This window comes from Rhinopithecus roxellana, chromosome 3 (assembly GCF_007565055.1).
Source record: "Rhinopithecus roxellana isolate Shanxi Qingling chromosome 3, ASM756505v1, whole genome shotgun sequence".
Taxonomy (NCBI): Eukaryota; Metazoa; Chordata; class Mammalia; order Primates; family Cercopithecidae; genus Rhinopithecus; species Rhinopithecus roxellana.
Window position 1 is genome coordinate 168,479,488 of NC_044551.1, and position 27,469 is coordinate 168,506,956.

The 27,469-nt window shown below is 44.7% G+C and overlaps 1 protein-coding gene across 1 annotated transcript in view; it reads left to right on the plus strand.

Moving 5' to 3' along the window:
• NSG2 (neuronal vesicle trafficking associated 2) overlaps nucleotides 1-27,469 on the plus strand; it is a 139,142-nt gene that overhangs the window by 74,651 nt on the left and 37,022 nt on the right. Inside the window, exons 3-4 of the mRNA XM_010373343.2 lie at nucleotides 4,079-4,229; nucleotides 20,917-21,000. Of these exons, the coding sequence (XP_010371645.1) occupies nucleotides 4,101-4,229; nucleotides 20,917-21,000 (213 nt within the window). The 5' untranslated portion in view covers nucleotides 4,079-4,100. The remainder of the gene's footprint in view (nucleotides 1-4,078; nucleotides 4,230-20,916; nucleotides 21,001-27,469) is intronic.

Here is a 27,469-nt window from a genome sequence, read left to right on the forward strand (position 1 = left end):
CCGAGTAGCTGGGATTACAGGCACCCACCAAGTCTGGCTAATTTTTGTATTTTTAGTAGAGACGGGGTTTCACCATATTGACCAAGCTGGTCTTGAATTCCTGACCATCTCTTTATATGAGAACATTCAAAATTATTTTAGCTCTTTTAAAAATATACAATACAATATTGTTAACCATAGTTACCCTACTGTGCAATGTAACAGCATAATTTATTTCTCCTGTCTAACTGTAACTTTGTACCCCTGGACCAATCTCTAACCCTTCTTGCCTGCTCCCTACTGTCTCCAGCCACTGGTAAGCACTATTCTACTCTTTACTACTATGAGATTAACTTTTTTTTTTTTTTTTTAAGATTTCACATTAATGAGATCATGCAGTATTTGTCCTTCTGTACCTGGCTTATTTCATTTTACAGAATGTCCAGGTTCATCCATGTAACCACAAATGACATAATTTATTTTTTTTGTGGCTGCATAGTATTCCACTGTGTGTGTGTGTGTGTGTGTGTGTGTGTGTGTGTGTGTGTAGAGAGAGAGAGAGAGATCAGCTTTTTAAAAACCATTTATTTGTTGGATGCACACTCGGGTTGACTATTGAATATTGAATAATTGGCTATTGTGAATAGTGCTGTCATAAACATGAGAGTACAAATATCTCTTTGACATACTGACTTCCTTTCCTTTAAATGAACATCCAGTAGTGGAATTGCTGTATCATATGGTAGTTCTATTTTTAATTTTTTTGAGGAACCTCCACACCGTTCTTCATAATGGCTGTACTAATTTACGTCCGCACTAACAGTATATAATAGTTCCTCTTTCTCCACGTTCATGACAGCATTTGTTGTTTTTGTCTTTTAATGATAGCCATTGTAATTGGGACGAGGTGATATCTCATTGTAGTTTTGATTTGCATTTCCCTGATGATTAGGGACATTGAGCACTTTTTCATATACATGTTAGCCATTTGTATGTCTTCTTTAGAGAAATGTCTGTTCAGGTATTTGCCATTTTTTGTTGTTGTTGTTGAGACAGTCTCACTCTGTCACCCAGGCTAGAGTGCAGTGGCGTGTTCTCAGCTCATTGCAACCTCTGCCTCACAGGTTCAAGCGATTCTCCTGCCTCAGCCTCCTGAGTAGCTGGGATTACAGGCACCCGCCACCACGCCTGGCTAATTTTTGTATTTTTAGTTGAGACGAGGTTTCACCATGTTGGTCAGGCTGGTCTCAAACTCCTGACCTTGTGATCCACCCACCTCGGCCTTCCAAAGTGCTGGGATTACAGGCGTGAGCCACCGTGCCTGGCTGCCAATTTTTAAATCAGATTTTTTTTTTTTTTTTTTTGGCTGTTGAGTTGTTTGAGTTTCTTATATATTCTGGGTATTAACCACTGGTCAGATGCATAGTTCGCAGATATTTTCTTCCATTTTGTAGGTTGTCTCTTTAGTCTGTTAATTATTTCCTTTGCTGTGCAGAAGCTTGGCTTGGAATTATTAAAAGTGTGATTTCTACATGTGAATCAGTCACAAGACATGTCAAAGGGAATTTCTTTTTCCTCTGGAGGCAGCAATAACAGGATTAACCACAAGCGTTCACAATTGACTCCACGTGATTGTCCACATTGTGCTGTCACAATGATTGCACCTGAAAAATCATGTAGGTCTTTGGAAAGAAGAGAGTGGAGGACTAACATTTATTTGGACACTCCCATTTCATATATATGCATACTTCTACTAATATAGCCCTGTGCAGCTCAGATGTGCTAGCCCTTGTTGTCTCAGAAAATCTCTCTCTCTCTCTCTCCCCCCACCTCTCTCCCTCTTCACACACACCCCTCTCCACATGTTTCATTACTGAACAGTATATATAATACATAAGTTTTCTCCTGACCTTTTAGCTAGTAGAGTGTGTGCTCAGCACATGAGCACTAACTAGGGTGACCTAACAATTTATCACATAAACTAGAATACTTTTGAAAGCAAAAGGGGACCCTGTTACAAATGCCAAGACAGCTGGGCCTCATGAAGTGCATAATAAACAGCACTGCAGCTGGGAATGAACAACCATCAGTGGCTTGAACCGCAGCTTAGTGAAGACAGTGGCAACAGCCTTGACCTCAGAGGATTTGAAGAGAATCTATGCGCAATCCCCAGGGATGAAATAATTCAGCCATTCAGAACCTTGTCCCTAAGTAATAAAGGGTTTCTCTGAGCACAATCTCTTCTCATATTTACATTCACTCTGCAAGAGAGATATTATTATTCTTACACCAGAGATAAGGAAAGGGAGGTTTAAAGAATGAATGCAAAATGTCCAAAATCCATACAGCCAGAATTTGGTAGAGAAGACACTAGGACTTGGCCCTCTCTGATTTCAGACACCAACTTGGAAGCCATATAATGTCCTGGGCTGGATGCAAATTTTGGTGGCCACCGATCAGCTTTCAAATTCCAGCTCTGGTTACCTTGGCTGACCTGTATGATCAGAGTACAATGTTGAATGTAGTAGCAAATGTGAATACAGTGCTTGCCATAGTCGCTGCTCTGTGCTAAATGCTTTCCCTATGCTATCCCATTTCATGCTTTGTACTAACCCCATCATATATGTACTATTAGAAACCCCATTTTGCAAATGAGGGAAATAGTCTGAAAGAGGCTGGAAAAATGCCCACTGCATGAAAGATACACAATAAACATATTTCCCTTCTGTCCTGACCACGGGGTCAGAGCACAGTAGAGGTCTTGAGCCATATATTTTTCTGGAAGGTCTTAGGAGGCGATCTCTTCCCTAATGAATGTGCCTGCTTTTCCAGTTTTTCCAAAGGCTCAAGGATTACTTACTATATGGTGCTTATTATTATTATTATTATTATTATTTTTGATTTGGCCAAAATCCCTCCCACTTTCTTGAAACCATTTTGCCCCATGCAGTGGTTGTGGTCATGCATAAGAAACAGCAGGTGGTGCCAGATGACAGATGGTGTGGGAGCGCGTTCCCCGGTAGGAGGGGGCGCGAGTGAGCAAGCAGGCAGGCAGCTGCCAGGAGCTCTTCCCCGCTCGCTCACGCCTGCTCTCAGAAGCTCCGATCCAGACGCACGCGAGGCGCTGTCCTTTCAGCACCACAAGCTCGGGCTGAGGAGGGAGGACTCCTGGCCGTCCTCCTCCTCTTCAAATTGGCTTGAATCTGCTCTGACCCCCCAAGAGTGCAGCACAGTAAGTAGGCATTTGTTTTTGCTATAACCACTCCCAAATATCTTCCAAACCCTTTCACCCCCACGACAACCCTGTTTTGTCTAAACGTTCCATCAGCAGGATTGAGAGAAGAAATTCAGTTGTGTTGAGCTTCTGGGGGTGGGAGGGGAGCACCATTAGACTTCTAAGGGATCTGGAGATGAATAAATGTGATTTGTTTATTTGGTTGGCAATCCTGCAATATGGGAGCTGCTAACTTTCCGTGGAACCAAAAAAAATGGCCCTTCACTATTGAGGAAATGGAGGCATTCCATGGCTGAATAACAGGATCAGGTTCAAGCTAGCCTTTTTTTCTGTTTTTATTTTAGGAAATTGCACCTCATGTACAATCCACATATGATGTAACAGGGTACACACTGGGATATTGAATGTATTTATTGTGTTTTAGGGTATTACTGATTGAAAAACCAACATAATAGAATAGCAACCAGAATGGTGAGGTGAAATTTATCATACCGCAGGGGGGATGGTATAATAGGACTTCATTTTGCACTAAGTATAATCTTTTTACTGGCATTGTGTGAACACTTTAGCTCTAAAAGTATATTTGTTTTACACTTATTTTTTGTGTGTGTAGGTTTAGGATTTTCCTTGAATTCCTTAAATTTGAGTGCTGTTGAACCCCATGGGAAGGTGGCATGTTTTGATGATTGAAGTTTTATTGGACAGTGGGAATCATGTCAGGAAATCTAGTGGAAGATCAATGACTGATCGCAGATTGAAAGCCCCTTGAGTGGAGCTTTTGAGGACAGTGCTGTTTTCTCTGTCGTCAGCCCTCTCTTTCTGCCTCACCTCCTGCTGTAACCAGAATCCCACTGCTTGCCTTAGGTCTGGGAAGAAAGGCGTAAGGATGGTGAAGCTGAACAGTAACCCCAGCGAGAAGGGAACCAAGCCGCCTTCAGTTGAGGATGGCTTCCAGACCGTCCCTCTCATCACTCCCTTGGAGGTTAATCACTTACAGCTGCCTGCTCCAGAAAAGGTAAAGCAGGTGCTCTTGCTCTCATTAGCCCCCAGGATCCCCCCATCTCAGGAAATAAAGCAGCGAAAAATTCCACCCCCCAAACCCTTTCATCCCCTTATCTGCCAAATGTGCTCCCTTTCTTGTAAAATGTAGTTATTCCTTCCAGAGCCGAGACATCTCTTGTGTTATTTCAGATTTATGGTAAGTGTTTATTCATTTTTTGTTCATATCTGCATAAATGGGCAAGCAAATTGATCTTTCCTTGTTAAAGTTTTCTTACAGCTGGTGAATACTAATAAGCTTCTAGATAGTGACAGAAAATTCATCTTGATTATTTTGGGAAGGTCTTTCAAAAATTGACAGGTATAGATTTGAGGACAGAGGATTGGATTCATTCCAGCAAGCATTCAGTTTGCACCTGCTAAGACCCTGTCCCTATACTAGGAGTTGGTTATAAAAAGACAAAATTACAAAATCCTTTTCTAGTATGACAGTTTAATCTACTTCATCCTGGTAAATGTTATACCTGAGCATTACAAAGATTGTGAGGGTGCACAGGTGGAAACAACTAAATTCTGTTGGGGTGGAGAGGGTTTGGGAATGGGGCTGAGAGGACAGGTTAGGCAAACTGCAGAGGAGAGCATTTGAATTGGGCTTGTAAAGGTGAGAAAAAATCTTCCTGGCAGACCATGGATTGGGCAAAGGAAGGCATTTTTAAGGCAAAGCATGGAGAGCTTTGGGGGAGCAACATGACTGCAGGAGAGTGTCTTTTGGGGAGGCGTGGCTGGAAATGAGTGACTGGCTGATGGCACATCTCCTGACATGGGAGTAGTCCATGAAGAATGGAGGTGGGCATTCACACAAAGGTGGGGTGGGGGTTATGGACACGGAAGGGAGAAACAGTATCATTTAAGGTCTACCTGGGACAACCTGGGGTTTTATTATGTGAGCTTTTGTACACGGTAAGGGAGAGACTTGGAGGCCAGTGATGGAGTTCCCTGACTGAAGAGCGAACAATGGATCATTCCATCTGTTTGATTCCCCATTGGCATCTGCAGGAGGGCATTGTGTGTCTTAACCAATTGGCTTCAACCAATCAACAGAAGAGGAGCCAAAGCTAGATAAAGGGGCTGCTGATTGGCCAGGGGTTGAATCGTTTGTTTTGAAAGTGCAGAGATTGTCAATAGGAGAACGTGCAAGGGTGGGGTGGCTGACAGAGAGAATTCTTAAGAGCCATCCTAAGGAACTGATAAAGCCTTTAAAGATAAATTCTGAACAGGTAACTAACACTAAAGAGATGAGAAGGGGCAGTATTAATAGAGTACCTGCTACATGTATATCAGAGCTTCTTGGTTTTGAACTGCATATTAGAATCACCTGGGGAGATTTTGGAACTCCTGCTTTCTAGGCCACGCCTCAGAACAACTGTATCAGAGTCTCTGAGAGTGAGACCCGGGCATTAATATGAATGAAATCTCCCAGGTGGCTCCTGCATGCAGCCAAAGTTGAGGACCATTGTTTTGGATGCTCATTAACCCTGGGAGTCAGGGATTATTCATTCATATTTATAGATGAAAATTTGGTGAGTTATCTAAGCTTACAGAAGGAGTAAGTAGAAATGTTGGAGTTCGAACCCAGATATAAGTCGAAGTTAGTAGGAGAAGGGAGGGATATTCTCTTGGGGCTTTGTGAGGCCAACAGCTATAGCCTTGCAGATCTGCATGTCTCTAAGAGGTGTGCAAAGAAAAGGGATTGTGGTGAGGTCATCTCTCCCCTAGCCTTCTACATGCCTGCAGGTCATCTAGAGATTATCATGGTCTCTGTACACCGCCCCCCCCCCCCTTAGGCTCCCACCCAGCTCCCAGGGCTTTATTCTTTCAATGAGAGAGGAGGCAGGTCTGATAACCACTGAGTATCCAGTCCAGGTGTACCAGACACTGTCCCAAAACCTGAAAGATAATGCATTGTCTCTCATGGTGGGCCTGCAAGCAGGCAAGAGGAAGTCAATTATCCTGAAAGATCCAGGGGACCCAGTTTGACACTCTGATTGTCACCACACAGTCTTTCACCAGGGCAGCCTCAGTTTCCTGTTTTGTGATATGGGGAGGATCACACCTACCTCACAATGGTCAGAACAAAGTTAGATGTGGCCTCATATATAAAGTGCCTGGTAAAAAAACTATAAGAGTATAATGTCACCATTTTTCAGGTGTTTCCTAAATTCTTGATGCTAAGCTATATGCGTGCGGGTGCGCGTGCGCGCGCGCGCACACACACACACACACTCACTCATACATGCACGCAATTTTCTTTCTTCTTCTCTGGAGTTAATAAGCCCCAGTGAGAGAGTACCTACTTTGGTCTGAATTTTACAGAAACTCAGACACAGAGGGGTAAAGTAGCTCCCCATAGCAAACAGCTGGGAAAGCATCCTGGATGTAGAGCCCAGGTGATGCTGTTCCAGAACCTTCCACTTCAGCAGGATGAGAAGTGAGTCGGCCTGGGAGTCCCCACGTGTGGTCTGTGGCTCAAGCTCAGCCACTGACCCACAGTGCAGTCCATTCCCCTCTCTTAGGTCTGTCTTCTCTGAGTGGGGAATTGTATTATCAGTTTTCTGTGCTAATATTTAGATTTTAGAATCTTTACAAGAGTAATTACATTTTTTCCCCGATATGAGAACAGTAAATGTTAAAAGTAAATGTTGCTGAAGAAGCCAAAGGTCCTCTAAATGCTTAGAATAGTGTCCAGATGACCAGCAAGGACTCTGAAGCCACCTCTTTAGGTGGGTTCAAATCCCACTCCAACTCTTACCAGCCTGCTTTGGCCAAGAACTTGGAGAGTAGTCTCTTAAGTTGCCTCAGCCTCAGTCTTCTAGTGCATAGAATGGGGATGCTAATTTTGGGACTCACCTCACAGGACTTTTGTAGAGGAGGCAGAACGAGCCCTGACACAGCTGTCAACCCTTTGGTTAGGCTCTGGTCAGATGGTAAGTATTTGAAGCTAAGATGGTTATCAGAAAGAAGGATATTTGACCCCAATGTCAGATCATGGCTTTTCTTTTTGAAAATGTAAAATACAGAGTGTGCTTGTAATACTGAAAGTCAGTGTTCTAAGTATCCTTTAGTAATATGAAATCTGAATTTCGAGAGAACAGCGTCTGGAGGCTAGCTGGAGTCCTCTCGTGGAACATGTCTGAAGACTTGCTCTGGGCTAAGGAGGGGACTATGCAGGGCATTCAGATTATTTCAGTTAATCTTCCCAGCAGCCTTGTAAGGTGGGTCTCAGTGCCCCCATTTCACTGATGAGGAAACTGAGGTTCAGGACAATATAATGGCCTGCCTAAGCTTTACAGATAAAGAGTGGAAGGACTGGAATTGGAAGTGTACTTGATGTTCCAGCTTTTTTCCTGCATTGCACTGGCTTCAGTAAGAAGTCTCTCATTCTGGGAGAGTGCTTCCTCAAACTCTAGGCTCCTTCATCCGTGGCTGCACCTGCCTCTTAAGCCCTCCCCCTGGCAGGCTTCTGGACCTGGAAGGGACCTGGACTGGTCCCCCAGACAGAACACCAGAGGCTCCAGTGCTCGCTCCCTGCCTGGTGCTGGAGAGACTGGTGTCTGCCTTGAGGAGGAGTGCCAGGCTCCTGAGTGGCCTCCTGCTTCTCTCTTTCATGGAACTCAGTCTTCCACATTGCCTCCAAGCCTTCCCAGGTCTGTACCTGGGTCCCTCTCCCGTGGAAACCTTCCTCATCTCCTCACCCCACAAGATCTCCTCCTTGAATCCTGACCTTGCCACTCCAGCTCCTTCACCACCTGGCCTGCTGGCCTCCATTCTTTTCACTCCCACGTTGTGCCTCAAATGTCAGCGTGCCAGACCTACCTGGAGCAGCGGTGCTCCAGGGAGTGGTTTTGTCTCCCTTGGGGACAGTTAGCAATGTCTGGAGACATTTTTCATTGTCATAACTAGAGGGAGGATTCTACTGGCATTTTATGGGTGGACGCCGTGCTGCTAAATATCCTACAGTATACAGGACACACCAGTCCTGCCCCTAGGAAGAATTATCCTGCCCCAAATGTCAACAGCGTCAAGACTGGGGAACCCTGCCCTGGACTCGCACACTCCCCAGGATGTTCCATGCCTTCTCCTTCATGAACATGCCATTCCTTCTGCCCAGAATGCCCTTATGGCTCCTTTGCTTGTATGATGTCAGTATTCATCTTTCTAAACCCAGTTCGGAAAGCAACTCTCCTGAATGCCTTCCTCGACTACCGATAAGTAGAGCTGTAGTTGTACTTATCACCCTGGGAGGTATTCATTTATTCATCATCCATCTATCTATCCATCCACCAATCCATCCATCCATCTCCCCATCCGTTCATCATCCACCCATCCATCCATCCATCTCCCCATCCGTTCATCATCCACCAATCCGTCCATCCATCTCCCCATCTGTTCATCATCCACCCATCCATCCAGCCAGCAAGTCTTATAGGGTGCCCTCTGTGAGCCAGGCGCTGTGCTAGGCCATGGATACACAGCAATGAAAAGACAGCATTGGCCACTGCTTTCATGGAGCTTCCAGTCCAATGAGGAAGAGAGACTTCCAACAACCCATCATACAAATAAAAGCACATAGATGCTAATTGTGGGAAGGGCTATTAAGGAAAGAACAAGGTGTTGTAAGGAGAGAGAAGACATATAGAGGACCTAATTCTAAGGACAGGATGGTCAGGCAGCAGGCCTAACTGAGCCCTGAGGAGGGTGGAGGAACGATCAGGGGGCCACGTTGGCTGATGATGTCAAATGATGGGGAGAGATTTAAGAGATGAGGTGGGATGGGCACCAGTTTATGTGGGCCCCGGTGTATTTTTTTTTTTCAAAAGCTATTTAAAGCAGGAGAGTCACAGGATCAGAGTTTGATTTTTGGAAGATTGCCCTCATTGCTGTGAGCCACCCTAGGGACAAGGGACAAGGGACAGGCTCAGTCTCATGCCTGGTCTTTTGACCTCCTCTACCTCTTTCTGTTCAATCAGTCCTCCACACAGCACCAGATTAGTGTCCCCCAAACAGGGGTGACTGAGTTGTCTGAAGCACCCCCAATACAGGAGTAGAAGAAAGGAATGGGGGGTCTGACACCAGCTAGAAGGCCACTTCTACATTCAGGGAGGAGAGGATAGTGGGGCAGTGGCAGTGGGGTGGGAAGGCTGGTGGTATTTAGACATGGTGCCAGGTTGGTTGGGAGGATAATTTGCTTTCTCTGCTTCATTTGCCCACTAGACCTGAGGCCCCAGCTAGACCTGAGGCTGTGTCATCCTGGTAGCCTTCGGCCTGGCATGCAGTGGGCAGTGGAAATTACTGGCTGATCCCCCTCTTGCCTAGCTTAAAACTGGACTCAGTTTCTCTACTTGGTAGCTGAGGAAGTAGACTCAAATCTAGGTGACTTTCTCTAGGCCATGGGAGCAAGCTCCTGAGAAGCTGGAACATTAGTCTGCAGACATCAAATTTCAGGACATGCCTTTGGTGCTTTGCTGCCTTTGGTTCATCTAAGGTGCCACAATAACCCAGGTGTCCCCACAACCCCTGTGAGGTTGCTACCATGATCCCCATTATACAGGTGCAGAAACAGGCTCAGACAGGTGGAAGGCTGTCCTAGGGTGCACCAAAGGAAAACAATGTAGCCAAGATCTGCATGCAGGTGTGCTGGGAAGGGTGGCAGTTCTGCAGAAAGCAAACCACAGACAGGCACAACCCACCTTGGCAGAGCCCCAGGTGAACCATAATCGGCAGGTCTGCTGCTGCGTTCTGGGCAAACACTTCTTTTCTTTCTATTGATTAATAAGTCTTTATGCATCTTGGAGGAGGTCGCTTACCTGCTTGTGGGAGGAGAGAACACAGATATTTAGAAACTAATGACTAATGTATGGCATGTTTTAAATTTTGCATGGTAGGCCGTATGCACTTTATAGTCCTAGAGACCTTGGTTCAAATCTCAGCTAAGCTATTTACTTACTGTGTAGCTTTAGGCACATTACTTAGCATCTCTGGGCTTTGAGTTTGTTCAGCCCTAAAACGGGTAATAATATCTACCTAAGAGGGTGCCGGTGAGGGAAACAGTGTGACAGTTGTCTAATGGGCCCAGCTCAGTGCAAAGCATACTGAGGGAGCTCACAGATAGTTTCCTTTCTTTCACTGGGCATCTAGAATATGTCTCTTGAAGATGGTAGCTTTAGAAGGAGACTGCAGAAGTGGAGCATGCTGAGAAGGATGGGGTTTCACAGATGGGTGTGGGGCCTGATGATGCTCCGCAGGGGACGCCTGAAAGAGGACCTAAGGCCTGTGTGCCTTCTGGGCCTCTCCCTGGGCTTTCTGCAGGGTTTCTTTTTCCCCCCGAGACACAAGATACTAGAAACGTAGCCTTTCCCCAGGGAACAGCAGAAATGCACATCCCTGCAGGCTCCAGGACCTAGAGCCCCCTGGTTCTTCAGAGAATCTCAAGAGATGAATCTCAAATTGGGACAACTTCTCTGACTAGGCAGATCCTGCAAATAGGTAATGACAATACACGTAACAAAAATGCCGTATAATTTAAAAACACAATTTTAAACAAAATATACTTTTTTTACCTACTGGATTGGCGCAAAAAAATGGATATTTCCTCATGTTGACAACACTGGGGCAAACTTGTCCTCAATTCGCTCTTGTTGGTTATGTAATGTGATGCAGTGTTTTTCAGAGGGTATTTTGACATTGTCTGTAAAATGTAAACTGTGGATAGCATTGGACTGGTATACTTTTCACTGGTAGGAAGTTACCCTATGGGTATATATTTCAAGTATGCAAAGGCCACTATATATTGAAAAGAACTGGGAACAACTTGGACTGTTCCCTGAGAAGGGCCTGGTAAACTGAGCTCTGGCGCACGCATGTGGAAGCCTAAGCAGAGGTTTTGAGAATGAGGCTGATCTGCACGCGCCAGCGTGGAAAGATGTAACAGACACGCTGCTTCGTCCAAACAGCTTTAAAGAGAATGGTGTGGAGTGATCCCATTTGGGGAAACACACACAGTGTGAGCATGTTTTATTCTTGTAATTCTTAAGACAGTTTTGGAAGGACACACAGAAAACTGTTAAATGTTTGGGAAATGGGGATTGGAGTAGGTGCATTCCATTTGAAGAATTTGATTCTATACTTTTCATCTTTTTTTTTTTTTTTTACCATAAGAATGCATCAAATTTTATTCATTGATTTTTAGAGACAAGGTCTCTCTCTGTCGTCCTGAAGCTGGAGTGTAGTAGTGATGTGATCATACATAGCTCCCTGCAGTCTCGAACTCCTGGGCTCAAGCAATCCTCCTGACTCAGTCCCATAAGTAGCTGGGACCACAGGCACATGCTACCACACCCAGGCTGATTTTTAAATACTTTTTATAGATGGAGCCTTGTTGCCCAGGCTAGTCTCAAACTCCTGGCCTCAACTGATCCTCCTGCCTTGGCCTCCCAAAGTGCTGGGATTACAGACGGAAGCCACTGCACCTGGCCTTAGATTTTCTATTAAAAAAATTCACTTCCGTTTCACAGATGGCAAATGGTCTCAGGGAGTGGATGTAACTTGTTCACTTTCACATGCAGGGAGATCACGGTGAAGCCAGTGCCTCTGTCTGTACAGGGAGGTGTCAGAACAGCACAGTTTGAATTCAAATCCTACCTCCACCTACTTGCACTGTGACGCTGGGCAAGTTTATTCACCACTCTGACCCTCTGTTTCCTCATGACACTAATGTCTTCCTCTGAGGTTTGTTGTAAAGATAAAATGAGGAAAATACATAGCAAATGTTTATCATAGTGCCTAGCACATAGTAGATGCTTAATGCAATGGTGTAATTATTGTTGTTGTTGTTCTTAACATTATCTGTTTAGTCCCAGAATCAGGTTCCCTGTTTCTGGAGGTCACAGGGCTACACCAGGCAGCAAGGAGAGGTGAGCAGTGACATAGCCTGGGCCTCTGGACCGTGGAAGACCCAGGTGGCAGAGCCCTGGGCTCCACTGTAATGATTCCAGCCCAGGCAGCTTGCCTCTGTTCAGAGCAGAAGGAGCTGGAAGTTCCCCGTAGAGGATCCCATGGAGAGTAGCTTGTCTCACCCCGTGCTATGCATTGCCATAGAAGTGGGGAGTTACAGACTTACTGAGGCAGATAGTTCGTTTGAGACCAGCTTTTATATAGCCTCTGAGAAAGCAAAGGCCCAGCAAGAAAAACAAAGTTTATTCCATGGAAAGAGCTCTGGACTGAGAGTTAGTGTTCATACTAGAGACCTACTTCCGACCCAGTCTTACTGTGTGACCTGTGGCACATCCCTTTCCCGCTCTGCGCCTCAGTCTCCCCATTTGTGAATTGATGGGGTTGGACAACACTGCCACTTAAGTCTTTTGAGCACTGACATTTTACCTTGTGTTCGGGGCCCAAAACCAACCTTCAAGGGCCCAGGAGAAAACTCGAATCCAAAGAGGGAGTGTGGAGTGAGGAGCGATAGGTGCAAATGGGGGAAGCTCCCAACTAAGGATGCAGGCCCCATCTGGGCAACTTCGCCTTTTTTCTTTAGAAATAGAAGTTATTTGTTCACTCATTCATTCCACAGTTTTTATGGCCTCCCTGTTATGTCCTGGTTCCCCAGGATCAGAGCTCAAGTGTTAGGTGGCACTTGGATCTGAGCTTGGGTTCAAGTCTGGGCTCTGCCTCCTAGTGACCATGTGAGGTTATGAAGTCACTTCTGCTCTCTGGGACTCAGGCTTCTTATCTGTAAAATGGGAATGATTACCTTTACCTCATAGAATGATGGAGAAGATTGGCTGAGATAGAGGATGTAAAGTATTTGGCACAGTGCCAGGCATGTAGTGGGCACCTTTACAAAAAACCCAAAACCATGATCAATAAGAAAGAGTATGATATTCCTGAGTTTGAATCGAGCTCAACCCGAGGCCAGTCATTTGATCACAGGCAAGCGACTGAACTCTTGAAGCCTAAATTTCCTCATCTGAAAAATGGGAATCATAATAATGATTTTGAAGGAGAGAACTGAGGCTTGGAGAGAATGTTGTCAGGAGAATTATGAGAACTGAATGAGTCCACATCAGCAGGGCACCTGTCACCGTGCCTGGCTCCTAGTAGGGACTCAGTGCCAGCCATTCATTGTCCTGGCTCTGAACCTGTCTCTTTGCTCCAGGGATGATGGGTACAGCTTAGATCTATTTTTGGACTGTGCAAGTCCAGCTCATAAAAATACAATCTTGCTCCTTGTCAGCACTTCCGCACTTTTATTTATTGTTCCTGCCAATCCTCGGACCTCTCCATGTGGGAACCTCTTCATTATTGATAATCCTGAGAAGTAGTATTTTAAATTTTTATGATCTATACTTTGCACCATCTGAACCACCATGCGTTATCTGGCCTTGCCAGTGAAATGGGAATTATATCCAGACGAGGGGTCCTTTAGGGATGAATAATTTATCCCATTTTCACAATGCCAATTATGTTAAATTATGTTCTTCATATTAGCAGCTGACAGGACAATGGGGATCAACATGTAAATATGGAAAGAATACAAAGTTATTGCTTTGCCCAAATCCACAATCGTATTTGAAAACCTGGAGTTTCATTTTTCCAAATATCTATAAAACCCCACTTTAAAGAATAAAAAGAGAAGGAGGAATTTTGCCTCTCCTCTATCCTCTTTTCCTCTCTCGTTTCTGCTGATAGACAAGGCACTCAGGGCTCTGTTTTGCTCCATTTTCTTTTAACTGTGGGAAAAGGAAGAATGTCTAGAAGAGAGGCTTTCTTTGCAAATTTATTTTTCTCCTTTCTTGTTCTCTTTGCCTATGCAAGCTGATAACTCCAAGGTACAATTAATAACGATTGGCTAGCATTTCTTATGCTTTCCCTTTCAGAGTACTAAAAAGATGTAACTGTGACTATATCATTTATAGAAGGAAAATGTTTCTGGCTCTACTCCATAGGAACAAAACACCAAGCTTTATGAAAGTCCTCTAGCTGGCTGGTTGCGGTGATGCAGTGACTTTGTAGGGCTGTATTTTCCCTGCTCTCTGCCGGTCCTTCACTGTGGCCAGAGGCCTCTTTTGTGCCTGAAATGCATACCTGCAAAGCCATTTTCTCATTTATAATCATTCCTCAGCTCTTCACTGCCCTCACATTAACCTTCAAGGTGCCTAGTATAGCATTCAGAGCCTCTATGTGCCTCTCTAGCTTCCTCCCTGTCACCTACTCACCTCAGCCATCCTGTTCCCTGGCCACTTAAAACTGCTTCTCTGTAGTTGCCTCAGGTGTTGGCCTCCTGGATGTCTTCTGAAGGTTTACTGGTATTGTCTCTCCCTCAATATAGAGGGATCTTTCCCCTGGGTCTGGAAACAAAGAAGCTGTCCAGGGCAAAGATCCAAAGAGAGATGACGATGTCCTGTACTGGGGTAGAGGTCGTGCAACTGGATGAGGGAGTGGATTTAAGGGAAATTTTTGAGGAAGCTGGAACTGGGATGGGTGGAATAATGGAATGAATTTTGAGACTAAAGAGAAGGGAGGAGTCATGAGAGGTTTCTGTGTTTGATTTGACATAAACAGTGGTTTGGATAATGCTGCTGTTATCTTCTAAGTAGGGGATTACAGGGCATGAAGATGTTAAGAGTGAGGTGGCTGGGGCAGGAGGGTCAAGGGTGAATGTCCAGCAGGGTCATCTGAGTGTTGAGTGACATGTGAGTGGAAGTATAAATTTGGGAGTCATGAGGATAAACAGTGAACTTGATTAGCCAGGTGTGGTGGCACATGCCTCTAGTCCAAGCTACTCAGGAGACTGAGACAGGAGAATTGCTTGAACCCAAAATGTAGAGGTTGCAGTGAGCTGAGATCATGCCACTGCACTCCAGCCTGGGCAACAGAGTGAGGACTCTGTCTCAACAACAACAACAACAGCAACCAAACAAACAAAAAAACCAATGAACTTGGAAGTGATGGGAGTAAGAACATGCAGCGGGGTCTTGTAGATGGAAAGAAGAGCTGGCTTTGAGAAATCCCAACACTGAGAGGTCAACAGAAAGAGGAGGAGCCTGGAGTGGAGACTGAGGAGGTCTGATGGGTGAGCCAGCAAGAGAACCGAGAGAGAGGTTGCCATGGGCCCAAGGGAGGAGAACCTTTCAAGGAGGAGAGAGAGAACAAGCTTGTCAAAAATGACTGAGAGTTCGAAGAAGATGAAGGCAGAGCACTGGCTGTTTGTTCCAGGCAAACAGGCCATGACCTTTTGAAATGGAGATGGAGTTCCAAAGAGCTAACACTTCCTTGGGGTGAAGATAAAATATTGTGTAGCAGCCTGAGTTGCTTTTGGAGAAAATGTGGCTTAGCTAAAGAAAAGAGTAGATGACTGAGGACTCACATGGTGTCAGGCACCCGCCTGTCTCTTGGCCTGTTTTTGAGTTTTGTGGTTTGAGGAGTGAGGACCTGAAACTAAAGGGACTGTTTTCATTAGAAAGTCACTCAGAGCCTAAGTAGAATTTCATAGGGATTCACGGCAAAGCAGGACATGGATTTGAAGAGAAGGTTATGGCCCCAACTCTGCCTAACTTCAGTACCCTCTAACCCTATGACTGGGCAAATGGTGAGTGGTATATTTTTATGATAAATATATGATACATATAAATTATTATACATATACTTGAAGTTGATGTAAATGACATCACACAGTATATAAAAACCTCTTGGTGTCTCATTTCTTTTGTTCAATGTAATGTCTATGAAATTCATCAATGCATATGTAATATAGTTTTGAGATATTCCATTTTCTGAGTAAAACACAATTTATCCATTCTGCTGTTAATGCACATTTGAGATGTTCCCAGTTTGGGGCTATCAGGAACAAAGCTGCTATGAATGTTCTTGTATCTTTTGGTGGACCCATTATGTTTTTGAGCTGACTTTTTGCTGACACTTAGGAAATCTATTGATTTTGGTTTACTTATTTAGTTTTGGCTACCTTACTAAATTCTAATCGCTTTTCAGTTCATTTTCTTGGGTTTTCTTGGAAGACGTGTATCAGATAGAAAGCTTTCAGTTTCAAGTAACAGAAAACCCAGCCAAAATTGGATTAAGGCCCAAAGAGTAAGTATTTGCCCCATAACTGTGGATCCCAGAGTAGGTCTAACTTCAGGCATGGTGTAATCCCAGGGTAGGATGTCATCTGGACCCAGCTCCATTTCTCTGGGTTCCTCTTGGCTCTGCCCTTCTTTGTGTGCTGCCTTTGTTCTTCTCCTGGTTCCCATGAAGATGGCAACAATTCCAGGACTCAAGACTTCACCACACCATCCAGACGAAGAGTCACTCATGAAGACCTGCAAGGCTTCTTTCATCAAGACACTAGTCAATACTACCTCATAGCTCATTGGTCCACATTGGGTAACATGCCCATGTCTGAGTCAATCAAATTGTGTGATCAACAGGATGGTAGGCCCTGATGGGCTCAATTTCCCTAGGGACCATCACTGTCACTGAGGAAAGGGTCAATCCCACTGAACCACATGGCTGCCACACAGTGAGGCAGGGGTGGATTCCTGAAAGTAATATCATAGAGCTTTTGGTTGAAGAAAGAGATGGATGCTAGAGAAGCAACCTCAAACTATTTATTATTATGAGAAAGAGAATGATATTGCCTGTAACAATTATTCATGGTCTTGTTCTGACAGTAATTTTTTTCAGTTCTATCTCCTGCCTCAACATGTTGGTTAGAATATGGGGTCTTTTAAGTTCGCACAGAATGGAAATGGTTTTGAGCTTTTTCAAAAGCTCTGGGAAGGATGTTTATAAGAATAGAGAGGGAGAGAGAAAGACTAAGAAGCAAGTACTTCTTAATATTTTTAAAAAACTTTTACTGGTCTCTGAGTTTGCATACAACATTTGATGTGAAGATGCTCAAGACCAGTCGGAGGACTGTGGATCTAGAAAGGAAGGGAGCAAGCCAAGAGATGATTGAGATAGACTTGGCAATGTGGGAAGGTGGACTAGTATTCTATCACTGTGTGACAAGTTACCAAAAATTAAGTGGCTTAAAAACCAGAAACTTATTATCTCACAGTTTTCATAGGTCAGAAGTCTAACCATACGCTAGCTGGATTTTCTGCACAGGGTCTCATGAGCCTGAAATCAAGGTGTTGGCCAGACTGCATTCCCACTGACACTTGGGATCCTCTTTCAAGCTCATTGAGGCTGTCGGCAGATTTCAGTTCCTTGTGGTTGGAGGACTGAGGTCCTGGTTTTCTTGTTGGCTCCTGGTTGAGAGTTGCCCTCAGGTATTAGCTGCATGGCTCTCTTTCAGCATGTCAGTTTAATTCTTCAAGGTCAGTGGAGAATCTCTTTCCAGTCTGTTATGCTGGATTTTACATAACACAATGTAATCATGGGAGGGACTAGCCCATCATAACCACAGGTCCAGCCCACATTCTAAAGGGAGGAAATTATACAGCACATGAACACCATGGGGCAGGAATCTTTGGAGCCAAATTAGAATGCTGCCTATCACAAAAAGCAATTATTACCCCAAGGCTTGTGGCTCATGCTGACCAGGAAACACATGTATTATATATATGTTAATAGATGTGTTATATATGTATCACACACACATATGTGTATATACACACGTACATGGGGAGATAAAATTATAAATCCAAGTTTGTGAATATTTCTAAAACTGTAGATTAAGAGAAATAATCAGACATCTAAATTTTCTTTACCACTTCATAACCTGACAGTTGATCTAGTGATGTACAAAATATTTCTAATAACTGAAATTTGTAGAATATCCTTTCAGTTCACAAAGCACCTGCATGTATGTTCTTTCATCTGGTCCATCCCAGGTTACTATGAACTAGCCTAGGAGCTTTACCATTTGCTCTTTTGTTTACATTAGCTTGCAGCTCTCACATTCGAATTGCAGTTCACATGCCAGCAAAGTGGGTCCTTGCAGATCTCATGCTATTTCACCCCTTTGTTTCTTTGGCTCTGTGGTTCACTTTGCAGAGACTGTCTTCCCTTGTCTTGTCCTCCCAGGAAACTTCTATTCCTCTTCCAAAACTCTTTTATTTTTTTCTTTTTTTGAGGCAGTGTGTCGCTCTGTCTCCAGACTGCAGCGGCACGATCTCAGCTCACTGCAACCTCTGCCTCCCAGGTTCAAGTGATTCTCCTGCCTCAGCCTCCTGAGTAGCTGGGATTATAGGTGCGCACCACCACGCCCAGCTCATTTTTTTTTATTTTTATTTTTAGTAGAGATGGAGTTTCACTATGTTGGCCAGGATGGTCTCGATCTCTTGACCCTGTGATCCGCCTGCCTCAGCCGTCCAAAGTGCTGGGATTGCAGGCGTGAGCCACTGCGCCTGGCCCTCAAACTCTTTTTTTTTTAGTCAGGTCAGTTGGGGGCATTCTTGGATGGCTTTATTCTTGAGAAGTCCTTATGTTGCTCTTGATAGGCTAGGTAGCATGACCCTGCAGCCTGACAGGTGCAAGGCTCCACTCTACAGATGCCTCAGACATCTATGGAAGAAAATGTGATAGCACCCAGATATTATTGGATTAATGTTCTGAATGTCTAACTTGTATCAACTCATTTATGCCTCCCAGCAATCCGATGAGGTGGTCATGGTGATTTCCCCATTTTATAGTTAAGAAAATCAAGACACAGAAGGCTTCATCAACTCACCCAAGGTCACTAGCTAGTAAGTGCCGGAGCCAGGATTTGAACTCAACCCACACTTGTACACTCCCCTACAATATTGACAATATCGGTATCTGCTTTTTAGTGTAGAATTAAGTAAGATAAGGCATGTCAAATGCTCACTGCCTGCTATATACTAAATGCACAAAGTATGAGAATTATTTTTCTTATCTGTGGTACAAGAGCTTCTGTTTTCCTATTCTTTGGCCTAGGGGGTAGGAAGAAAACAAAAATAACAGAGTATCTTTCTGCCCCACCCCCTGTAAGCTCTCATCCATGTTTGGCTGCATTGCTTCCCTGTTTCAGGAAGCCAGGGGCTCTCTTCTTCTTGTTTGGAGGAACAGACTGCGAAGAGGGTGGGATACAACAGCAGAATTTCTATCTGGAAATGGGTTCTAGAGGTAAGAGAGGGTGGGGTGCTAATGGGCTGGGCCTAGGGCCTCCTTAACCAACGTAAGTCCAGCCATAGGTTAGCTGGGTTTAGGTACCACCTGGTAGATGTTTCATGTATGGTAGTGGCTGTCCCTATCCCTTCCTTTTTGAGCTGCATTGAGTCCATGGCATACCTTACAGATGTTGAAGGACATTCTTCATAGAAGAATTCTTGCTCTAGTTAATACGCTTGACTCTTGTCTCCAGGGAAAGCTGGTGGGTGTTTTCAGTGAAAATTCTGTTAATTTAAGTCATGCTGGGAAGTAGGAGTGATCATGGTTAGAAGATTACTTCATTTTAGCTGTGTGACCCTGGACAAGTGACTTAGCATCTCTGAGCTTGAGTTTCCTTGTTAGGAGAATGGAAATAATAGAGATAGGTAAGGCATATGAAGTGCTTGATCTAATAAACCAGCACATAATAAATGGTTCAAAAATATTGCTCATTATCATCTCACTTAACTCTCTAAGCAACCTTACAAAATAGGGATATGATTAGAATTACTCTATTTCACAGGTGAGACCCTGAGGCTGAGACAGCTTCTGTGTTCCTCATGGCACTGCAACACTTGGCAATAGTTACTGATTATCTGTCAGGTTTCTTTTTCTTTCACTTTGCCTGCATAGTGGGATGGAGTTACATAAATGTCTTGTCAGGTTGACAGCATATCTTGATAGGATGTTAACCACCTCTGCAAAAATATTCAGACTTTAGAAAAATAAGATGATACAACAGATTCAACAGAACTTTATATTTTTCTTCTTACAAGTCCCCAGATCAAATTGGAATTAAGTGTGTGTGCAAAGGTTTGGAAACAGAATCTTCATCGTAGCTTTCTATTTTATTTTATTTTATTTATTTTCATATATATTTATTTAATTTTTGTGGGTACATAGTAGGTATATATATTTTCAGGGTACAGGAGATATTTTGATACAGGCATGCAATGTGAAGCACATCATGGAGATTGGGTGTTTATCCCCTCCATCCCCTCCAATTATCCTTTGAGTTACAAACAATCCCATAACTTGTTTATATAACCAAAACTGTGGAGGCAACCTAAATATATAACAATTAAAGTTTCATTAGATCAGTTGCAGTACACACATACAGTGAAATGTTATATTATACCAAAAGGCAAAATAAAATCATGTATTTGTTTACATTGGAAAATTGGAGAAAAATATAGCGTTGTGTGATAAAAGCAGGTTATAAACTATAAAGTATGAATTCATCTCATAAAAAATATGTTTTCATAAATAGTAAATATATAATAATGTGTACATATATAAGTCTATACAAATATCTAACAAGGTGTAATCAAAATTGTTACCTAGGGTTGTCTCTGTTAGAATGGGGAAGTATTATGAGTAATTTGAATTTTCTCTTATGTGTGTTTGAAGGGAGGGGCTCTTTATTTTTTTGATCTTTATGCCATGTGTAATAAATTCTGGTTACTAAAAAAAAAAGGAAGGAAAATGTTTCAAGTCTCCATGCATGCTAACACACTGATTGAATCTTTCAGGTGATTGTGAAGACAAGAACGGAATATCAGCCAGAACAGAAGAACAAAGGGAAGTTCCGGGTGCCGAAAATTGCTGAATTTACGGTCAGTTTCTTGATGGCGTAATAGAAAGAGTAAAGGTGAGGCTGGCTCCAGCCAGCTCAGCACACCTCGTGCTTGGAGCAAATACTGCTGTCGGTGGGGAAATGACGCAGGCTATTTCTGAAGGATTTCTTGAAGCCGTACAGTCTGGTCACTGAGTTTAATAAAATAACAAGAACTCTGCCTCTGAGGTCTGTCATATTCTTGTGTACTCTGGAATGTTCTGATAAATCTCATAATTGATAAATGCCTTTTTTATTCCTTCTCCTTTCTCCTGTTCCCTTCCTCCTGCTTTTTCGTCACAATCTCCAGGAAATGTGATAGAAATGCAGTAAGTAACTCACATTTTAGTCCTTGGTTGCAACAAATATGAGAGAAAAAAAATGGTGAGGAAAGAAAAGCTGGCTTCTTGGTGGTGAAACCCTAATGGTTGATTTCCTGTTTCTTGGTGGAGGGGCCGCGAGCAGCACTGGGGAATATGTTGCTAGCTGTGACGAATTGCATGAAGGAGCCACAAAGCATTCTCTGTGAGGGTGAAAGAGGAACCCCAGGGAATGCCCTGAGGAAGTCACTTAGGAGCTGAGGTGGGTCCCCTCAGCAGGTATGAAGCAGGTACAAGGTGCTGGCAGCTGAGGAAGGTGCAGCTTGTGCAAAGGCCCTGAGGCGGGAAGGAGGCTAACCTCAACCCTGAATAGAAACAGAAATAGAAACCCTGAATAGAAATAAGGACAGTGAGGCTGGGATCTAGGAGGGTGCGGGGAGCAGACACAGATGAGGCAGAAGTGGGCGGAGGACAGACAGTTCCAAGCATTGAAGGCTATATGAAGGCATTTAGGGTTTAATACTAAAAGCAACAGGAAGCCTTTGAAGGACTTCAGGAAGAGAAGGGACATGATTAAATCTGTGTTTTAGAAAAAGTATGCTGGCTTTTACATGGCTAATGGAGTGTAGTGAATGAAAGGGGATATGGAGGCACTATTAGGCTACTGCAGTCGTTCAAGTGAAAAAACACAAAAAACAGTGGCAGATCAGATAAGGCTGGTGAGTGGGTGGAGAGATGCAGGCAGATCTGAAATATTTAGGAGGCAAACAATCAACCCTGGAGGCAGTAGAACAAGTGGTCCTGTGGCTGGACGATGTAGCAGCCTGGCTGGGCTTGAGCCTTGTTTCTACCTTGTCCTAGCTGTGTAGCCACAAGCAAGTCATCAAGCCTCACTTATCGAATGGAGATAATAGTAGGGTTGCTATGAAGATGAAGTACAAAATACATGCAAAGAACTTGGATCTGTACAGAATAAGTGCACAATTAATAGTAGCCTTTTTATGTCAACTGTGACCGGGAGCTTTGAAAGTGAACATGACTTGTGGTTGGTTATCTGGGAATGGAAGCGTATGCGGGGAGAAACGTGGGTTTGTCTGTCTTTGACTATTTTTCTCCCCACTAAATGAATACTGAAGCAGCTGAGTATGTGGCCCAGGGGAGGAGTGTGGTCCCTCTGTGTGCATCCCCTGGAATGTGGAACTTCCCTAGATGCCACCCTCCTCTTGGAGAGCAGCTTCTGGTCTTACTTTTTTATTGTACTTTAAGTGTCTGCCACACAGCACAGGCCCAGGGAAAGTTGACCAAGACCCAGCTGCACACAAGTACTTGCAGGAATAAGCAGGTACCTACGTGAATGAGCACAGAGCTTGCAGGAGAGGCCTGGGGTATCTTGGTGCCCCAGGCCACGGGGTCAAGTTGACCTGTTTTCCTGGCAAGAGATCACAAGAGATATTCCCAGCTGCACATGTAGGAATGTTTACTGCAGTACTATCTATAAAATTAAGGTATTGGAAACTAGACTTTCAACAACTTTCTTGTGATTTCATAAATGAGAACACATCCACATGATGAACTACTTTACAGTTTAAGAATTACCTTTTTTGTTTTCTCAGAGAGTGGTTTTCTCTAAATTGTATGTTTATGAGATACTTTCATCTAATTTTTAGTTTTCTGTGCTTTCCAAATTTTATGCAATGTGCACTTAATTATTTCAATAATCAGGCAAAAATGAGAATTATTTTTTAAGTGTTTTTTTTTTAAAAAAAACAGAGTGTTAAGAGTTTTTAATGAAATCCTTTATCCAGCAGTCATTTGAAATGATGGCTATGAAGTGCAATAATTTGGGCAAATACTTAAAGGGAGAATGTTGAGTGAGTAAAGCAGAGATTAAAATTGTATGCTTTCTAGGATTGGAGCTATGAAAAATTACAAATACAGAGGAACAACAACATGGAAATAAATGTATTAATATTAAAATGCTGTCTAGGGCTGTGTTATTAGCAGTGATGTAGGGCTATGGTTATTTTTTTGTCTTACTTGACAACTTTTGGTGATGTGGCTATTTTTTCATATCTCCGTGAGAAATTGATATAATCCCCTATGGCTCCGAGAGGTGACACAACATGCTTACCCACCAGCAAGTGGCAGAGCCAGTGTGCAGAGCCAGGGTCTGGCGGCCTCTCTGCTCAGCCATGATGCCTGCAGTAGGTAACTGCTGGGTGGAACCGAAATGAGTCAGCTAAGAGGAAAAGGGGTGCTGGGTCAGGGACTAGGGCCTGTAGAAGTTCTCCACCCCCATGCAGTTTGACTTAATTAGTCCTGGGGGTCAGGAAAGAAGGGCTTTGTGTTTCAGGGGCAGCCCTCTGTCAGCCCTGACTGTCAGGCATGGGCAGAGGGGGACCTGCACTTGAAACAAAATGGGAGGAATGGAGCAGATTCTCTTGTGCTTATGTAAAGCTGCAAGCATTCATTAGCCTGGTTTTTCGCTTTCTTAAAGGGAGCTCCCTCTGAGCCCCGTGAAGGATGCACCTGCAGGTGCAGAGGTGGATGCAGGGAGGCTAGGGAGGAGGCGTGGAGGTAATTAAGAAGAGTCTGAGGGTCTGAGCTGAGTCAGCAAGCTGGGGCTCAGGATCCAGGGAGGGGCTGTTATGGAGGTGGAATTTACAGCACTTGCTCCTGGTTGGAGGAAGGGCATTGAGGGACTCTTTGGTGTTTGGCTTGTCTACCGGCCGCTGAGGTAGGGAGCTGGGGAGATGTTCTGAGTGTGAAGTGCCTGGAGTCCATGGGTGGGGAGGGGGAAAACAGGTGGTCTGACCACCCTTGGAACTAACAGGCTTGGAGCTCAGGATGGAGATTTCCACCAGAGAACCAGGGCTGGAGTCAGGGAATTTACAATTAGAGAGTTTGGTGATGTTACACAGTCACTGGGTCACCCTGCAGATACATTGCCTGGGGCTGAGGGAACCTTGGGAACAGCAAAGGTGCACCCCTTCTCATTCCAATCCCTTCATGGATCGGGGACAGCTTGTGATTTGAATTTCAAAATTAACCTGGAGAAAGCAGTTCATGGCAATTATACTGTGAGAGAGAAAAGAAGGGAGCAGGGTGGGGAGAGATGAATAGAGAAAGATTCACTGAAAGAATTGCCTGGAATTTTTGTCATTTCTGAAACTGAGGAGGCCCTGCAGTCATTGTAAAGGGCCGCAGACTTGAAATATTTTCATCAGGGTTATGCGAGAAAATGGGAACATGCAGACAAAAAAACCTTCCTTCTTTCTTAATCTGAGAGCGAGGGGTTCTCTAAAACTGATTTTGCTATGAAAGGTGCTGGTGCTGTGGAGGGTGTTTGTGTCATGGGATCCTGATGCTGTGGAAGGTGCTGGTGCCATGTTGGGAGTGCTGGTGTTATGGTGATCCTGGTGCTGTGGAAGGTGCTGGTGCTGTGGAAGGTGCTGGTGTCATGGGAATCTTGGTGCTAATGGAAGGTGCTGGTGCTGTGGAAGGTGCTGGTGCTATATAGGGTTCTGGTGTCATGGTGATCCTGGTGCTATGAAAGGTGCTGGTGCTATGGAGGGTGCTGGTGCTGTGGAAGGTGTTGGTGCTATGGAGGTGATCCTGGTGCTGTGGAGGGTGCTGGTGTCATGGTGACCCTGGTACTGTGGAGGGTACTGGTGTCATGGTGATCCTGGTGCTGTGGAGGGTGCTGGTGTCATGGTGACCCTGGTGCTGCAGAGGGTGCTGGTGTCATGGTGACCCTGGTGCTATGGAGGGTGCTGGTGTCATGGTGACCCTGGTGCTATGGAGGGTGCTGATGTCATGGTGACCCTGGTACTGTGGAGGGTGCTGGTGTCGTGGTGACCCTGGTGCTGTGGAGGGTGCTTGTGTAATGGTGATCCTGGTGCTATGGAGGGAGCTGGTGCCAAGGAGAGTGCTGGTGCTCTAAAGGTTTCTGGTGCTCTGAAGGTTGCTGGTGCTATGGAAGGTGCTGGTGCTGAGGAGGGTACTGAGGCTATGGAAGGTGCTTATGTACCTAGCCATACTGCCAGGCCGGGTTGTTTCCAGGCTAGTCTGTGAGTTGGAGCTGAGTTTGGATTTGGAAGTCATTGGTACTAAGTTGTGGAGAGGCACAGCTGTCCTCCAGGGGGACACCTGGGCTTGAGGCTAGACTCGCCTGGGCATCTTAGATCTTGGCTTTGCCGTGTCTTAGCTTCATGACCTTGGGAAAAATCTCTTCACTCCCAAGCTCCCAATTTTTCATTAATAAAACCAGACAATATTAATGAATAATCTGTCTTTGGTGCACTCTAGGGGCTTAATAAATGACCATTTTCTTTCCTTCCTATTTATATCTTTTTTCTTCCTCTTGTATTTTTAGCTTCCTGTCTAATTAGCTGGATTTTGTTTGTTGGTTGGGCTCTGGGCCTCTCTTTGCAGGCTTTTCTCCCTGGGAATGTGACAGGGAGAACCTGGAGGAACATTTCAAGGGGTAGCCAGTTTGTTGTTCATTGAGTTCATCGTCAGGATTCATGGGTGGTCTCTGGCTTCCCACAGTGATTCCTGGAGGCAAGTGTTTGCTTGTTTGGTTGTCGGTAAGGGTAGGCCTCTCTTTTTTTTTTTTTTTTTTTGAGACAGGGATCTTACTTCGTCACCAAGGCTGGAGTGCACTGGCATGATCATGGCTCACGGCAGCCTTGACCTGCCAGGCTCAGGTGATCCTCCCACCTTAGCCTCCTGAACAACTGCGACTACAGGCACATGCCACCATGCTTGGCTAATTTAAAAAGGTTTGTCTTTTTTTGGTAGAGATAGGGTCTCACTTTGTTGCTCAGGCTGGTCTTGAGCTCCTGGCCTCAAGGGATCCTCCCACCTCGGCCTCCCAAAGTGCTGGGATTACCAGGTGTGAGCCACCACGCCCAGTCTGTTCATTTTTTTTGTAGGCTGTTCTTTATTACTTCGGTTATAAGATGAATAATAATAATGTCTTAAATATGCTTTTACATCTGCTTTTCAGCCTAACAACAATCTTGGGAAGTAGGTACTTTTATTATCCCCATTTTACAGATAAGGAAACTGATGCTCAGAGAAGTGGGTGATTTTCCCAAGGTCGCTTAGCCAGGAAATGTGAGAACAAAGCAAGAACCCTGCTCCATGGCTCCATATCCCGTTCTCTCTGCCACAACTTGATGTCACCCTGCCATTGTCCTGGCCAAGCTGTGGCTTTTCTGCCTTCTTTCCTTCCTTCTTGGTCTCCCTCCCTTTTCTTCTTTGTCGTTATTAATATTGGTTCTGGCCTGGGCTCAATGCCTGTTGCTGGGAGATACAAAGATGGATAAAACAAAATCCCTGCCCTGAAGGAGCTAACACATGTGTGGATTAGACAAGAAACATTTTGTGCAGCTTCTCAGCTGTTCTCTTCCTGGAGTCAGCAACTCTGGGACCCCCTCCTGATCCTCTAGCTGGATTTGGGGCCTCCTCTGGGCTCTGTAGGGTCATGAGGCTTCCTTTCCCACTGTCCTCTGCCTGGCCTATCCCACACCCACAACCCCCTCTAGCTTCTGATTCCTGGAGAGCAGAGAGGTGTCTGGTGCATCTCTGTGTTCCCAGTTCCCAGCACTGGCCTCGCATGGAGCGGGCTTTGGGTGTGTTGCTTTGTGGGCCCTGTCTCTTGGGATGGTCTCAGGAGCGTCCCTGACCCCACACCCTGATCCAGCATTCAGAGAATCTTCCTTATTAGGCGCTGGCCAGGGCCAGCTCAGACTGGAGGGTGTGCAGTCACTTGGGAAGGATCCTGGGAATGCCTGAGGTCCAGACCTAGAGCACGTCCAGTGGGGCTGCAGTGGGAGGGGCACCTTAGTCCAAAGGGGACCAGAGCTTATCTTTCTCTCATTAAAATGAGGTGGGGCCAAGAACTGGAAATGAGAGGGCCAGCCCTTTTTAAAGAACCAGTGGCTCATGCCTGTTATCCTAGCACTTTGGGAAGCCGAAGTGGGTGGATCACGAGGTCAGGAGATGGAGACCATCCTGGCCAATATGGTGAAACACCGTCTCTACTAAAATACAAAAAATTAGCCTGGCATGGTGGTGCGCACCTGTAGGTCCCAGCTACTTGGGAGGCTGAGGCAGGGGAATTGCTTGAACCCAGGAGGCAGA